This window comes from Lycium barbarum, chromosome 8 (genome assembly GCF_019175385.1).
Source record: "Lycium barbarum isolate Lr01 chromosome 8, ASM1917538v2, whole genome shotgun sequence".
Taxonomy (NCBI): domain Eukaryota; kingdom Viridiplantae; phylum Streptophyta; class Magnoliopsida; order Solanales; family Solanaceae; genus Lycium; species Lycium barbarum.
This window is the reverse complement of record NC_083344.1, coordinates 79,317,986-79,333,871: the sequence shown is the minus strand read 5'-3', so window position 1 is coordinate 79,333,871 and position 15,886 is coordinate 79,317,986. Positions and strand designations below refer to the sequence as shown.

Sequence of the window (15,886 nt, the reverse complement as noted above, 5' to 3'; positions counted from 1 at the left end):
AAATTTTACCGATGAATTTTATGGTTTAAGTTTCTTTTAAATAATATTGAAGATTGTAAAAAGAAGTACAATATATATATATATATATATAACAAAAGAAAGAAAAAAACACTATCTACGTTTTAAAACTTTGAACTAAACTACTCAAATCTTCATATTATTAAATAAAGTTTTTATAATAACATCCTAGGTAATGTCTTTAAAACACATGGCTAATATCTTATTGACTTGAATTGATCCTCACTAATATAAATACTAATGTTACTATTATCATTTATTTACAATTTTTTTTTATTTTTTTTTATGTAATTTTACCTATTTAAAAATATTTATTGTAATTATAATATTTTACGAATACTAAAAGTATATACCCGTGGGGCTTACGCCCCGTGCTTCGGGGCTTACGCCTCGCCGGGGAAAATGTAAAATGCTTGCTTTATGCCCCCGCCTTTTAAAACACTGCCTAAAATTACGAACATGGCCTTAATTAATTCTAATCTGGCTGATCATTTCAATTACGACCCTTCTTGGCCTAATTAGCAAATTTTGAAATTAAATTACATTAATGACCTTAACAGATTTGAACCAATGAACTGGTTATTTTAAATAAAACCATTAAGAGGCTAATTTTACAAAAGATGGCCCTAATTTCTTTAAATCATGAACTGATTATGTTAATTGCGATCATGGCAAATATTCATATATAAAAAATATCAATTTGCAATAATTATCATTTAATTAATTAATTAGCCTAATTAAAACATTTATGAGCAATTATGCATTTTTTTGACAAATCATGCAACTTATATAAAAATTTGAAATTTAAAGGATTAAATAGTTAATTACTCAAACTTCATGGATTAAAAGGAATAAAGTATTTACAAAATTTTGGTTTGTTGACAATTTTAAACAATTAAATAAATGATATCTTCTAAACAAAGACCCTTTCTCTCTCTCTCTCTCTCTCTCTCTCTCTTAATTAAATTTAACAAACCTCTCATAAAATATCATAAAAGTACCCATTAATTTCCAAATAAATTTATGATGCCATGAAAATCCCCTTTTATCAATTTAGGGGAGTGACTGACTTGGACAATTTATACAAAATTATTTAAATCTTTCAAGATGCCCAACTCATTTTATTTATTATCCAAGGACTCTGAGTGATTAAAATAAATTACGGGAGGTCAAAAATTAGGTGTCAACACCAACCTCTCACACCTCCTCACCGACGCATCCTCGCTCCTCCTCTTCATATGTCTGAACCATCTCAACATCACTTCCTTCATCTTGTCCACCATAAGCATGCCGGAACAGTCTGTCATCATTTTTTTTGATAATGTCTCTTCTCTTTTAAAATATTTTTAAAAGATAATGCAGTCTGTCATCATTTCTTTTACTTGGACTTCTTTCCTCTGATAGTTCAACACTAAAAGAACTCACATGACTGCCTTGGAATAATCCACTAAAGGCCCACCATACTGCGAAATAACTGTCAGAGTTATCCGTGATAAGCTAATACAGTAAAAGGTGATTAACACTCTCTAACTTGTCTCCGCAAAGATAACATTTAGAACACAGTTGAAAACCTCTCCTTTGAAGATTTTCGTGTGTTCAACAAGCATTTTGAGCAACCAACCAAGTGAAAGAAGCCACCTTATAAGGAGCATTTGTTTTTCATATTTTGTTTCAATGGCCAAAAAAATGGTGTTGACGTAGCAGATCAGCTAATGCTCCAGTCCCAAGTTGATAAAATGTATTCCACTAGTTGACTGAAGACTGGATTATTGGTATATCGATCGGTCCAACACGGATTTATATGGGAGCCAGTTTCTTGATGTCTATCCTAAGACAACTGTGAACAACAAGAGTTTACTGTAAAGATACCACCTTTACTATGGGCTTTCTGCATGAGCTTGTTGGGGTTCTGTTCCAATCCTTCAAAATTCAGTTAGTCTTTCCAACTCCCAATCATTCAAATATCTCTTGAAATTGAAGTGCCAATCATCTTGTTCACTGTTAGTAGCCAAAGTGGAATCAGGTAACAATAAAAGTCTATATAAATCTGAAAATTAATCTTTTCATGGTCCATGTCCAATCTAATTACTTCCCAAAAAGCGATCCTTGGTCACAGGCTCACAGCTTTAGTGATCCAACACCCTTGCAATCCAAAATTTTCGTTGATAACTTCTTTCTAAAGTGCCTGTTCTTCTGAAGAAAACCTCCATAACTATTCATCCGTAAACTGTAATTATGTTGCCTCAAGTTTCTAACTCCAAGGCCCTCTTCCCTCTCACCAATTGTTAATTCGCTCAACTTGACCACTTTAGCGAGCCTTGTCGTGTTCGGGGTCAAAGTACGCTTCATTGTTATATGTGTAGCTTTCTAGAGCAGAGATCTAAGAATGAATTCTAGGCACTGATCACAATTGATATTAGAAGTATGCTGAGTCGTATCAAATTTTGCAAATCATGGTAACTGTTAAAACTTTTTGGTTAAATTGGGCTTTACTAATGCATGCCACCCGTTATTATCGGCTTGGTGAGCCTTGTGCCAATTAAGCCACCTCTTTTCCATGTAAAGGATCATGAATCAACAAGAGGGTACGATTATTATTTTGTCGACAGTCAGTGGAAAGCATTTCTAGTGCCATATTGTTCTTGATTCATGGAAGTTCATGTGTTTTCAAATACCTGCATTAATAAGTAACAAAACGCTAAACTATTCTAAATGCTCTTGTTTGCCAAATAGAACATTTATTACAGCTGACACCTCTATGTACAATCTCCACGCAAACATCTCCAAAGCCATTCTACATGCTCCCAAACGATACTAGTAAGTTACAGATCCAAACTAGTAAATTCTTATTTTGCATCAGTCCAGTATTCAAGGTTTTGACTGAGGGGGTCGACGAAGTCCAGGTATCTGCAAACAAAGTCACCATCAAAATGCATTTTCACAGAAGTTGTAAGAAAATGTATGCTTATATGTAACATTGCAAAAATATGATTTATTCCAAAAGGAAACCAAGATATCGAAGAACACAAGTGCTTGGATTTCAACCAGGGATAGACTAGTGATAAAGACCCTCTACCTCAACAATAAAGTCGGGGTTTTGAGTCACCGGGGTAACATAGGGTCCGGAGTCTACCATACCCAAAAAGGATCAAATAAGAATAATACAAACTTCTTGGATTTTTAAATATCATGGTAGACTCTACAATATGGTTCAAGAGCAAGTTCAACAAACTAACCTCAATTCCATGTGGGCCTATTCGATTATGGGAAATAAAATTGAGTATCAAATTGACAAATTCATCAGGCACATCTTCCTGCAGTGTTCAAAGGACAAGCAAATATTCAGAACTGCAATTCCAAATTAAAACCAATTGGCATCTTAAGAAAACCAAAATGGACCTGTATAGCATGGCCTGTGTGTCTGACGACCACCATTTGGAACTTCCCTTGCATTTGACCTATTGTGAGGGTTCTGTGACAATAAAGAGAAACAGTTAACAAATTGGTCTCATGCCTTGTCAAAACACAAACTAGAACAATGTAGTTTGTGCTTCTAGCTTTAAGCATCTCAGTTGTTATGAAATAAGGTTTTAGAATCCTTCACCAGAACAAAATCAAATCTTAACTGCTATCCTGATAGAGATTCTATTTCCTAGCATCTCATCAAGACATTGGGTTGCAAAGCACATTAAATCTGAAAAAAAAAAAATCTTGAAAGAGTCCAACACAACAGCATCATGGAAAACACAAATACAAACTAACTCAACTGTAACAAATCCAATGGTATATCGAAGCTCTACAATGAAAGTTTTTTGCTTTGTTTTTGTGTGAGAGAAAGTAAGGTAGTTATAATGAAGGGTATTTCCACTAGAAAACTGTTATCTAATAAAAATCATAGCAACATCTATATACTTGGAAGCTAGGTAGTTTCTGCTTACATGTTCTAAATGTTGGTTGTTTACGTTAGATATGGTTGGAGAACCCTATATAAGAGGGTTATAGAGTTGAGCATAAAAACACTTTTTTCTCTAATATCTTGTGTTCTATTTCAGTTGCATTAGAGGTAGTAAGGAGACTGCTAAAGGATAATACACTTTTCTGAAAACAAATGATATTACTATTGCGTTTACAGGCCTCTATTCTTAGTTCATGGACATGCAATGGCAATGATAGAAATGGTAGTCCTTTATGTAATTGATAGATAAATGGCAGTCCTCTATTACTTCCAATGATATGTCCGCTGTTAGCTGCTCGTTTCTTGATATACTCAACAGAGACAAGTCTCCAGAGATTCTACGCAAACTTTGGCAATTCTACTTTCTGTTTAGGATTGCACACATTCCCAACCAATAGATATTTAACTGGGATAAAATTGGCTATCATTTAGAGATACTTTTGCGAGAGGGAATGACCATGTAATTCCTCATTACAAGTGAGACTGCAAGCATAATATTGTTTAGGAAAGCCATGCACATTAATTGTTCCAACACGACTCACTAGTAAGTAAGTTATATCAGAAAAGGAACATAAGGAACAATCTCGTATACATAGCCACATATAAAGAACAGGAATATACAGAACCATCTCGCATACAGAAGCTTCACATGCAGGCTAGCATGCATATGCAATATAGAATCCACACAACCTTTACTACAGTGAAAAGTACACAACCTGTCAAGTCTGTCTGTCCCAGCTAAAAGCAATAACTTTGGCACAGGAGATGACAAAAACTTCTCTGAAAGGCCTTCATACCTGAGACAAGAGTATTATAATTTCAGGTTCAAACTAATTTTAAAAAAAAAAATGATTTCAGGTTCAAACTGGCATATGCTAGAAAATGGAAAACACGACGCTCAGCTTTCTGTGCAGCAGCGCTAAATGACAGAGCTCTTGAAGCATGACACAGACTGCAAAATCAAGAGACACTTCTCGAGTCTAAAAACTAGTCAATGCCATTCTAAAAGGAAGTTAGCAGTTAAAGAAATCCTGAGGGAATTAAATAAAAACAAAGTCATTCAAAGAGGAGCTTTAACTTGTGCAGCAGGTACTATATTCTGAGACTAGCTAAGAGATTATCAGTCATTTCTTCTGCATTGCAATCATGTGATTAAGTCGATGGAACACACACATAGAGTACAACCACAAGCTCGGGGCCCAACAATCATAAGTTTAACAATTGGTCCTTTTCATTCTGAGTGCTGTTAATGTTTATAATAAATCATAAAAGTATCTGTCTTAACACCTTTTGGTTTGGTTTTGTTTAAGGGAAACAGTTAAAGAATACTCACCTCTACTAATGTAGAACATTAAGTTTTAAAATCCTAATAATACTTGATACGAAAGTATTTTGCAGACACTTAAATGATTGAAGGCCCCTTCAATATTTGAATCTGTCTCGGATACATAGATGTCAGGAAATGTGAAGGCAGCTGTAACCAATTGGCAAGGACAGTGGCAAGGAAAAACATAGGTTTATAACGTCAATGTGCATCCTACAGTCAGTCTGATCAGAAAGAAATCATCGGTGTTCTGAAGAAAGATCAGAAGCAATATCTTGTATAGATTTAGATGTCTTCAACTGTTGAATATTTGGTGTAATAAGAAAATTATACATGATTTTTTCAATGTATTGGACTTCAGAGACTCCTTACATATTTAAAGGAGTAAGTTCATCATAATCTGTAACTTCTTAATCATGAAGGACTGAATACATTATGTTTGACTTGACGCAATAATTTTAAGTGTGACCACTATCTTACTGATTGAATTGGTCTACCATAACCTTCAAGATAACAGGCAAAGGAGGAAGCCAGGGATCTTGTGCAAGCTGGACATTGAGAAAGCATATGGCCATGTTAATTGGAAGTTTCTTCTCAAGGTGTTAGAATGTACGTGTTTTGGGGAGAAATGGATCAGATGGATTAGTTATTTTATCTCTACTGTTAAATTCTTAGTCTTGATTAATGGAGGACCTGAAGGATTTTTCTCGGCACAGAGAGGTTTAAGACACGGAGACCCTTTATCTCCTTTTCTTCTCATTCTTGTCATGGAAGGTTTGAACAGCATGATCAAAATTGCTAAAATAACTGGGAGACTGTCATGATTTGAAATGGCCAGCAATTTGGAATTTAGCAAGGAAGTCACGCACCTCCAATATGCTGATGACACACTAATTTTCTGTGATGCTGAAGAGGACCAACTCAGAGTACTCAGGACAATTCTGGTTTTGTTTGAGGGCATCTCAGGGTTGCACATTAATTGGAGGAAGAGTTTTTTGTATCCTATTAACTCTGTGCCTAATATGGATCTTTTAATTCAGGTTTTGGGAGGAGAAGTAGGTACACTGCCTACTACATAGTTAGGAATGCCCTTGGGAGCCAAATCAAAGTCTAAAGAAATTTGGGATTCAGTAATTGAGAAGTGTGAGAAGAAGTTGACAGGGTGGAAGGCTCAATATTTATCCTTGGGGAGCAGGATCACTCTCATAAACTCAGTATTGAATGCAATGCCAGTTTATATGATGTCTCTATTTCCCATCCCAGTTGGGGTTATACAGAGGATTGACAAGATTAGAAGGGATTTCCTATGGAATGGCAACAAGGAGAAAAAGGGATACATCTACTTGAATGGTGCAAGTTGATACATGGGAAGAAACAAGGTGGTTTAGGAATCAGAAATTTGAAAAGGCAGAGCAATGCACTCAAATTGAAATGGTTGTGGAGATACTCTCAGGATCCTCAAGCTTACTGGGTAGACATAATCAGAGCAAAATATGGTGAAGATAACGACTGGATAACAAAGGAAGTAAATTCCCCTTATGGAGTGAGTTTATGGAGATCTATTAGAGCACTTTGGCCTTTAATGAAGGCTAACCCTACTATCAGGGTATTCAATGGTTGTAAAACATCTTTTTGGGGGGGCAAATGGCTAGGAAATTCATGTCTAAAAGATCTTTTCCCAAGCATTTATGCCTTGGACCTACAGAAAGAGATAACAGTAGATAGAGCATGGTCAACACAGGGATGGAACTTTCAGTTCAGAAGAAACCTAAATGATTGGTAAGTGGATATACTAGCAGAACTGTTCAGCAGATTGGAAGAATTCAAAGGTACAGAGGGGGGACCTGATAGATTATGGTGGCAAATAGACAGTAAAGGACTCTTCAGATTCAGTTCAGCATATAAGCTACTCAACAAAGATATCCAACAGATGGCCAACTGGCCATGGAAGAACATTTGGAAAGTTTCAATTCCATACAAAGTATCTTGCTTCTCCTGGTTGATAGCTTGGGAAGTGGTGCTGACACATGACAACCTTAGCAAGAGGAAAATCAATCTTTGTTCAAAGTGTTACTTGTGTGGTGAAGAAGCCGAGACAGTCAGCCATCTATTCCTAAACTGCAGGGTCACAGACATGTTATGGAAGATCTTCATTAGCCTTAGATGCATTGTTTGGACAATGCCAAAGAAGATTATTGAAGTCTTGTTTAGCTGGGAAGAAGCAGGAGCAGGATTGATATACAGAGATAGATGGAGGATTGCCCAGCTTGTATTTGGTGGACAATATGGAAAGAGAGGAATTCCAGATGTTTTGATGATATTAGCAATTCAGTTCAGAAGATTAAGTTGGATTGCTTTAGACTCTTTTGCTTTTGGTATATACAGGAGATATTGCTTCAGTGATATACACCCTTGTTTTTTGTTAGGTTTCTGAAGCAGTTTTTCTTCTTTCACTTGTAAATATGGTTTCAGCACAACCTCAGGTGCTGTTTATATAAATATATACAATATGTTACCTTCTCCAAAAAAAAAAAAAAAAAAAAAAAAATTCAAAGGGTTTTGAAATTGCACAGAAAACCAAAAAACAGCTTTTTTTGCCATAAACTGGAGGCTAATTGCTAGACAATTGATGCAACACAGTCCCAAATGGTCTCCTAGGACCCTAAATCCGAGATTCAGTGATTTCTAAAACAGCACAATATGTCAGGATATATAAAAGAGCTAGAGTGGATAAGAAGAAAGAATAGATCATACCACCCTCTCCAATACTGTTCGGTTTCTTCAAGTCTTGCTCTATGCGTGTAACTGCAGTACAAGTGTTTGGCAATGGGTAATTAGAAGCGTCAAAAGCCAACACCAGAAACTAAAAAAATTAATACATCTAGAAACCCAGTCTACTATCACACGTCTGAAAAAAAAAAAAAAAAAACACTGAAAGAAAGAGCTCCCCATTACCATCCTTAAAATAAAAATAAAATAAAATAAAAAGAAGGAAAGAAATGGCAAATATACACATGGTTACACACCATTTTTTTGAGTCATCATATTTCAATGTGCTGGGGATTGATACACGAGCAGAGTCAATATTTCTCAAAGAGCCTGATTTGACACTCCATTCAATCTGTAGATGCATAAAATTTTCAAATAAAAACTTGAGAGCCTCAACAAACTGCTGTCAGAAACGGAAGGAGTTCTAAGCATTGTTACCGCTTTTTCAGGGGTCGAGAAATGCTGCATCCTGTTCGACAGAATCTTCTGCATATGAATCAATGATGCCATTGCTGTACCCTGATATATCAGGAAATCAGTACATAATGAAACAAAAATCATATCTCTAACAAGTTAGAAAGATTGACAACCTCAACAACGTCCACAACCACCAAGCCAGCCAGACTTGGAAGTGATTTTTTTGCAGCAACATGAATTGCAACTGCACCTCCCATACTGTGACATAAACAGAAAACTCTAAGCACCACCTCTTACTTGTGGTACAGAAAACATTTAACCCAAGCATGCAGTTAATCAAAATAAAAAGCTGAAATAGTTAATTCATAACAAGACTAAAATTTCTTTCGAGGGAAAACATATAAAGGTTTCTTTCCTTTTCTTATGCTCTCAAACCATTTTCATTGTTGGTAACAAATATCTAGGAACAAATGACAAGAATTCAGACCAACCAAAAATTGGAGAAAGCAACGAAAGATACATTGCAGGACTCTTCAGACTGGAATATAAAATGGAAAAAGGCGAGGAAATGCAGCAAATCATTGAGTAAAAATTCCAAGTAATCATCAGACTGATGGATGCAACAGATATCGGTTTGGTTTACAGACCACTGCCACACTAATAGAAGTAATTCAGTTATTAAATTACTGAGCTAACGTAAAAACATTATCCAGGGAATTGCGTCCAAGTAAAAAGCTTTGTGCCTCTTAGCTTGCAGCTACTTAGAAACGATATAACACAGTATCTTTTATTTAGCTAAACACAACAGAGATGAATGCGAAGACATCAAACATTTTGGCATGAACAGAAATGGATACTTTAGATTTGTGTACCAAGGGCAGAATGTAATACAAAGTGCTGTATATAGAGCCTCTGAAGATAGATCCTTTATTAGTCCCAAAAATGTATGATCTTGAAAACTATGTTTTTGATTAGCATATCAACCTAATAATTATTTGGGGCTGATCCCCTAGGAGTTGTTCTGCTTCCAGCATTGCATACACCTTTAGTGCTGTAAGTAGATATTTCTCTACTCATAAAGTTATTCCCTACGAAGTAACTAGTCAAAAGAAGGCGTAAATAATCGATGCACTAACTTCATGAGTACAACCTGTGACCAACAAGCACAATTGCAGGCGGAGCATCTCCATACATTGTCTTCAAAATAGAAATCACATCACTGCATAGCGTCTGCAACCAATTAAGACCACCATAACATGAGAATTGGAGCAAAAAGAGTCTCAAAAGCATCAAATGCTGAAGCTCATAGTAGCAAGATACATATTTCATAAGTACCTCAATGGACAAATCTACATCATTTTGCGTAGATGACTTTCCATGTCCTCTTAGATCCATGGCCATTATCCTAGCTTTCTCCTTAAGTTTGCTTGCTGCCAATGCAAATGAGAGCCTGAGAAAATAAAACTGCATCCATTTAGCATACTGTTTCTCGAATTTCAAAACTGATGTTCAACTACTTCATAGCAAGATACAGATAGAGGGAGAGAGCAAGCAAAACATTCACCAACAGTCTCCGTACCCTCCAACAGAAAGAAATTTTCCAAGCATCTTGAAATAACTAAGGAATTCACTAAACTAACTGACCGCATAAAGTAAGAACAAGGTCACCAAGATTTTTTAAGGCCATTGACTGACCTCTATGTTCCGGAAAAGGAAGTCAATAAAGTAAACTGTTGAACAGAAGACTACTGGCAAAGCAAGACACCTGGCATTTAGGTAAAACCCCCGTAAAGTGGTTGTACTACATTTGATTATATTCTCGAAATCCACCACCTAGGTGTTTACTCAGCTCCTTTTCTTCACTAAGTTTCCTCATTCATATGATGAAAGCTTCCAAATCTCCCCCAAAGTAAGCACAAATTCCTCTTCCGCGCAAGTTCTCTGCTAGAAGACGCTTGAACTCCCAAGTCCACTCCCTTGACACCAAGCTATGCAAAGTTTCTAGCGCCTTTTCTTTTGGGATAAATCAAATAAATTTCATTTATAGCACACAAGATGGTGAATGTATAACATATAAATTTGTGGTTCAACTACAATCGCATCTGTGGAGTTTGGGTTTCCCTTGTTCGATATCTCTTATATTTTTTCAAGAATAGTGGATTGAGTCTCACCTAGATCGATGATCCAGAATGGCAGGGATAGGAACACAGCTTGGAGGAAGATCTCACCGTCCATTTTTTTTATTGCTAACTGAGAAATCCCTGAGGGCCAACTGGCACACGGTTCAAAACTGGATGGATAATGAGTCTGCACCTTCACTCTTCTCCACTTAAATACCTGGCTTTTGTTTGTGGTAGGGTTTGAACCCGTAACATGCGCCTAACCTACACATCACCGGTGCACTCTTACCACTAGACCGAACCCTTGCGGCTACTACCTCACTAAGTCTTTTTTAAAGAAATCTATTTAAAATGAGTGAGAGAAGCAAGAGATCTTCCATACTAGTGAGAATGATGTTAAAGGGTAATAAAAGATACTTCTTTCTTCATTATTGTTCTATGTAAGCAGCGGACAAGGCTCCCCTTCGAACTGTATAATCATATCATTCTCCACTCCTTAACCATGCCATTCTGCAATCAAACTATTGTTTTCTACCAAAATGTGAGAACAAGGAAGTGCAGGCTTTCCTATTTGGCTCTTCCTAATTCCCCTTTTTCTTGATCTCTCTGGCATCTTCTGCACTTGGTCTATGCCTCATAGCCTCAGGTAAGTAGTGCGGCTTACAGAGGGTGTCTGATTATCACATGCGGAAGATGCTAAAACAACAAATTCAAACTAAACTATTGTAAACGAAGGAGTTGCTATACATCTTTTTCTGCGTCTTGTTTTTCAGATTAGGCCATAAAAACTGATCTTTTCTTCCTCCCCAAGTCACCTGCTTCTACTCAGAAAAAGCTCCTTTCTTTGGACTCTGATGGATTATTGGCCCATTAGCGCAAAAAGATTGCCCAATAGATGGAAGAGACATAAGAACAACATGCAGAGTGGAGAAAGCTCCCTTAGTTGGATGTCTTAATTTGTATTTTGTTTGGCAATGATTACTAATAAGAAGGTTGAAATGCCAATTTTATAATTTTATAATTTTTTAATTCTTTTAGGAGGAAAGGAGGAAAAGCAGGGTACAAATCTAAGTTGTTCCAATGTAACTTTTTGTTTGTAAAGACTGAAATGTCATCCAGATTAAATGCCTTTATTATGATCCATATTCATCTGGAACAAATCTAAAATGAGATGTGGTTATACACTTTGTAACTACAACAACTACAGCAGAAACATAAGAAAAACTAATAACTCAGATTAGATGTTAGAAAGTTGCACCACACCCCACTTGTGGGAATACACTGGGTATGTTGTTGTTATGTTAGAAAGTTGCACCAAATGAATACACCTACCCAGAATAACCACCACCATGCAGGCAAAAAATAACAGGGCCTTCAGTTCCTGCCATATAAACATGAAATACCTGAAATGACAAAGCAAATAAAAGATGATCTTGCTACTTGACTACAAAAAGAAGAGCATAAAGAAAGGTACTACAAGGGGGGAAAGACAAAGTAATACTATGATACTCTCGGGCAGAGAGAAATATTTTGTCACGAAACAACTGAGTTTTCAAATCACTAAGAAAATTTAACAGAAGTTAGCACAAACATCATCTGAATCTGGGATCTGAATGTCATCCTCTTGATCGAAATAATCTGACCAGTCTAAAGGTGCATATTTCTCTGAAGACTTCCTGCAGAAATAATTAAGACAAAATTTTCAACCAAATGATACTCTAATATAATTAATCAGAAACAATAAATCTCTACACTTCTACATTTAGGTGTTGAATTGCAAATCGAGACACCTTTATCTGACCTAAAGCCCTAAAAGAGGCTCCCCTGTAACTAATATGCTAGCATCTAGTAGATGTTTTTTTTAATAGTAGTTTGAATTTCATAAACTACACTTGGGAAGAGCATATATATTAAGGGGTCGTTTGGTAGGATGTATTAGAAAAATAATGTACGCATTAGCTTTGTGTAATACTAATACCTTGTTTGGTACACTTTTTCAACCTATGCATAACTAATACAAGTATTAGTTATACACCCTATTTGGTATTATCCTATGTATAACTAATACACAGCAAACCATGGTATTAGCAATTCAAGGGTTTTAATACATGCATAAGCATAGCTATAAGACACAATTGCTCCTGAAATCTCTCAAAACCTTTTCTAATTATTAAGTTTGAGGGTATTTTTGTAAACAACCATTTTTAAAAAATTATGCAATGCATGTTATTTTTAATACATTAAACCAAATAGTGGATAAGAAATAATCTTAGCATAACTAATGACAACATTACCAATACACCTTATTCAACATTATTCTTATACACCCTACCAAACGACCCCTAACAGAAAAATGTTTGAATTTCCTTCGAACATTTTAGCGATTCTATGAAGTCTACAAAAGAGTTGCCACTGTTTACACCAGTCAGATTACACCATGTACAAGGTCGGGGTGAGGTCAGCGTACACTCTACCCTCCCTCGACCCCACCTGGAGAGATTATACTGGGTATGTTGTTGTTGTTGTAGATTACACCATGAATTTAACATTTGTAAACATCTGGAGTATAAGCAAAAATTAGCAAGAATCTCATCTTCGAAACACCTGCTGTTCTTTTCTTGATAAGGCAAAACACCTGCTGTTCTTCCTTCCAAACTGTCCAAAAAGACTAGTTTGGTATTGCTTTCCGAGCCACTAAAAAATGATTCTGTACTAATGTTGCAGCCTTTATCGACCTGAGGATCATCCACTGCACCCTACCTATATCAGGGAACATGTTTCAAATCTCCGAAACATATCTGCAGTGCAGCAGTAAGTGCCTTGGTAATTCTAGGTCTCTCGTACACATATGACACTTGTTAAACAGATTGTAATCTCTTTTCTGTAAATTATCTTGTGTGAGGAAAACTTCCTGAAGGGCAATCCATTCAAACATGTGCTTTAGTTCTTCATTTCATCTTCCATGGCCATTCTACATTTTCTGTTATCCCTCTGCTTAAACTTTTACAGTATGACATCACTGCAAATTTTCCATTTCCACTTGCTTCCGATTATACACTACCAGGGATCTTCACTATTTCCTTCACTTCTCTGATCATATAGCGAAGCCACTCTATCAACCTCAGTCAATCATCCTTGCTGCCAGCAACTGCTTCTTCCTGATTCACTATTAGTGGGCATATGTAAGAGACGTGATCTTTAACGATTGCTGCTTAATCTAACCATCTCGCCACCTTCCTTTTATTCCTTCCATCCCCTACTTTCAGTTTGACCATTTGTTTTGAAAATGTGCCAAGAGATTGCTTAGATGCTTTCATAGAACCACCCCACTGCCAGAGCAGGTTCTGCTATTCCAAAAAGCATAAATTACATCTTTTATCATGTTGACCTCTTTCCAAAAGTCTAATTGCTTATCGTCAAACCTCTATAGCGATTTTAAGGGTAGACATAGGATAATTTCAGATCTTTTGCCTCCAAACCTCTTAGGTGTAATTATTATGGACTGCTTTACAAAATGAAATTGTCTTTTTGTTGCCTTAGGAAGTACCTCATTAACTTGTTTATTTGTTTGACAAATTTTTTGGGGAATGTGGTGCAGTGACATATAGAAAGTGGAGCATCAAGTAGAAGTTCTTAACAATAGAACAAGTTAGTAGTTTTCTTAGCACAGATTGAACTTTCCCTGTCTATGGAGTAGAGTGACTATCCTTAATCTCCCCCTTTTTCGGCATTGGTCTATTATGATCTGACTCGGCTGAGCATTGTTATTAAAGATGCATCGCTTCATTAGTTAAGTATAGACCTCAACTCTCTATAGTGTATATGTTACAATCATAAAGGTCACCGTGCTGTTAGGAAGGCACTTGAGCTCCATCACTTCCACAACCGTCCTCAAATAAAATGCAAAAAGGCAGTCACCCACCTTCCAAACACTTGAAGGAAAAGCGCAATATAAAAAGGACAATTTGTAGCTCCACCAGTTTTTTCGACCTCTCAAAAATGAACCCGACACTTCTGGAAATAGGTCAAGTAAATGCAATATGTCCATGAGAAACATTTAGGTTATGACATTTCCATACATGACAAGAATAGATACTTTTTGTGTCATTAGTCAGTTCCTTGGCCAATTATAACAAGCTCAATAGGTACCTCAATAAAAAATAACTGGATGTTCCTATACATTAGGTTTACCAAGATTCCTTATTTCTGAAAATGTTATCTCGGTTACTATGTATATCTCCAAAAAATCTCCACAGAAAAAGCTAATCCCCCCATTAAACAGTGAAAAAATAGCAAGAAATGCCATCATCAGAGCTTCTCCATTAAAAATAAAAGAAGCCATAAATGTAAAAATCATTTTTAGTATCTCTAAAATGCCAATCACACAACTTCATCAATAAAAAAGAATGCGAATCACACAATACAAATAAATTTTATTCGAAACCCACAATACATTTTCACATACTACACAGACATAGGAAGGAACAAGCACCCAAAAGTTCATTTTTTTAAGGAAAATGGAGACATAAAAAGAGGTTTACCGAATGGGAGGGCGAGAAGGGACAGAAGAAAAGGCAGAAGGAAGATTGTGGGTTTCTTCTGAGCCTTCTTCTGGAAGTGATGTAAGGTTTGATGAATCCATTTTTGATGATCACTCAAGTACTGTGTGCTGTTTCAAGATTGTGGTTTATTTTTCAAGAATTCCTGTGTGATTTGATGCTTAAGATGTTTCTCATATCATACGTGTTGGGTAAAATTCTGCTTTTCAGTTTTGAAGCCCTCTAGCCCACTAACAAGCCCAGCCCACAAGTAACGTATTGGATTGGGTCATTCGCACAAATGGGTGGTTTTTAATTTTTGGTCCCACAAATTTATGGTCTTTAAATTTTGGCCGTCAGTATTTTTAGCGCGGCATAAGTTTAGATGTCACTCGGCAAAGTTTATCGCTCTATATATGTATCATAACATCCGCTATGACTGTACCCGGATAGAGATGATGGTCTTCCTCTGATGTCTCCAAGCTAGCCATTCACAAGTTATGCCGGACACTGCAAAATTTTCAGCACTCAACATAATCTGAAAGATATTACATCACTTATACCACATAACTTAATTCCTACCTAATTTGTGCCAAGCAAGGCAAAAGTGCCATTTTCAAAGACAAATGTTACACAACATATGCCAAGTGAAGTAGGTGTGGATACTCCATTAAATAAGCAGCAGGGACAAAAATTAAAGACCAGATATATGAGGGCCAAAAATTAAAGAGAAGTGTGTTTGAAG

At 36.3% G+C, this 15,886-nt stretch overlaps 1 protein-coding gene across 1 annotated transcript; it reads right to left on the bottom strand.

Moving 5' to 3' along the window:
• Positions 1-2,590: 2,590 nt before the first annotated feature.
• LOC132606223 (uncharacterized) lies at positions 2,591-15,335 on the bottom strand. The gene is made up of 13 exons (XM_060319629.1): positions 15,145-15,335; positions 12,195-12,279; positions 11,936-12,006; positions 9,819-9,933; positions 9,634-9,713; positions 8,657-8,741; positions 8,505-8,585; positions 8,324-8,418; positions 8,052-8,102; positions 4,690-4,770; positions 3,418-3,490; positions 3,255-3,332; positions 2,591-2,925 (listed from the first exon to the last, which is right to left on the bottom strand). Exons 1-13 carry the CDS (start codon positions 15,243-15,245, stop codon positions 2,887-2,889), a joined length of 1,035 nt encoding a protein of 344 aa, XP_060175612.1. The 5' UTR covers positions 15,246-15,335; the 3' UTR covers positions 2,591-2,886.
• Positions 15,336-15,886: the final 551 nt, after the last annotated feature.

Coding starts and splice junctions, on each gene's coding strand:
- LOC132606223 (XM_060319629.1), bottom strand. CDS start 15,245: ATGGATTCATCAAACCTTACATCACTTCCAGAAGAAGGCTCAGAAGAA. Junction 12,280..15,144: donor CCTTCTCGCCCTCCCATTCG/GTAAACCTCTTT, acceptor TTATTTCTGCAG/GAAGTCTTCAGAGAAATATG. Junction 3,333..3,417: donor ACACAGGCCATGCTATACAG/GTCCATTTTGGT, acceptor TGAACACTGCAG/GAAGATGTGCCTGATGAATT.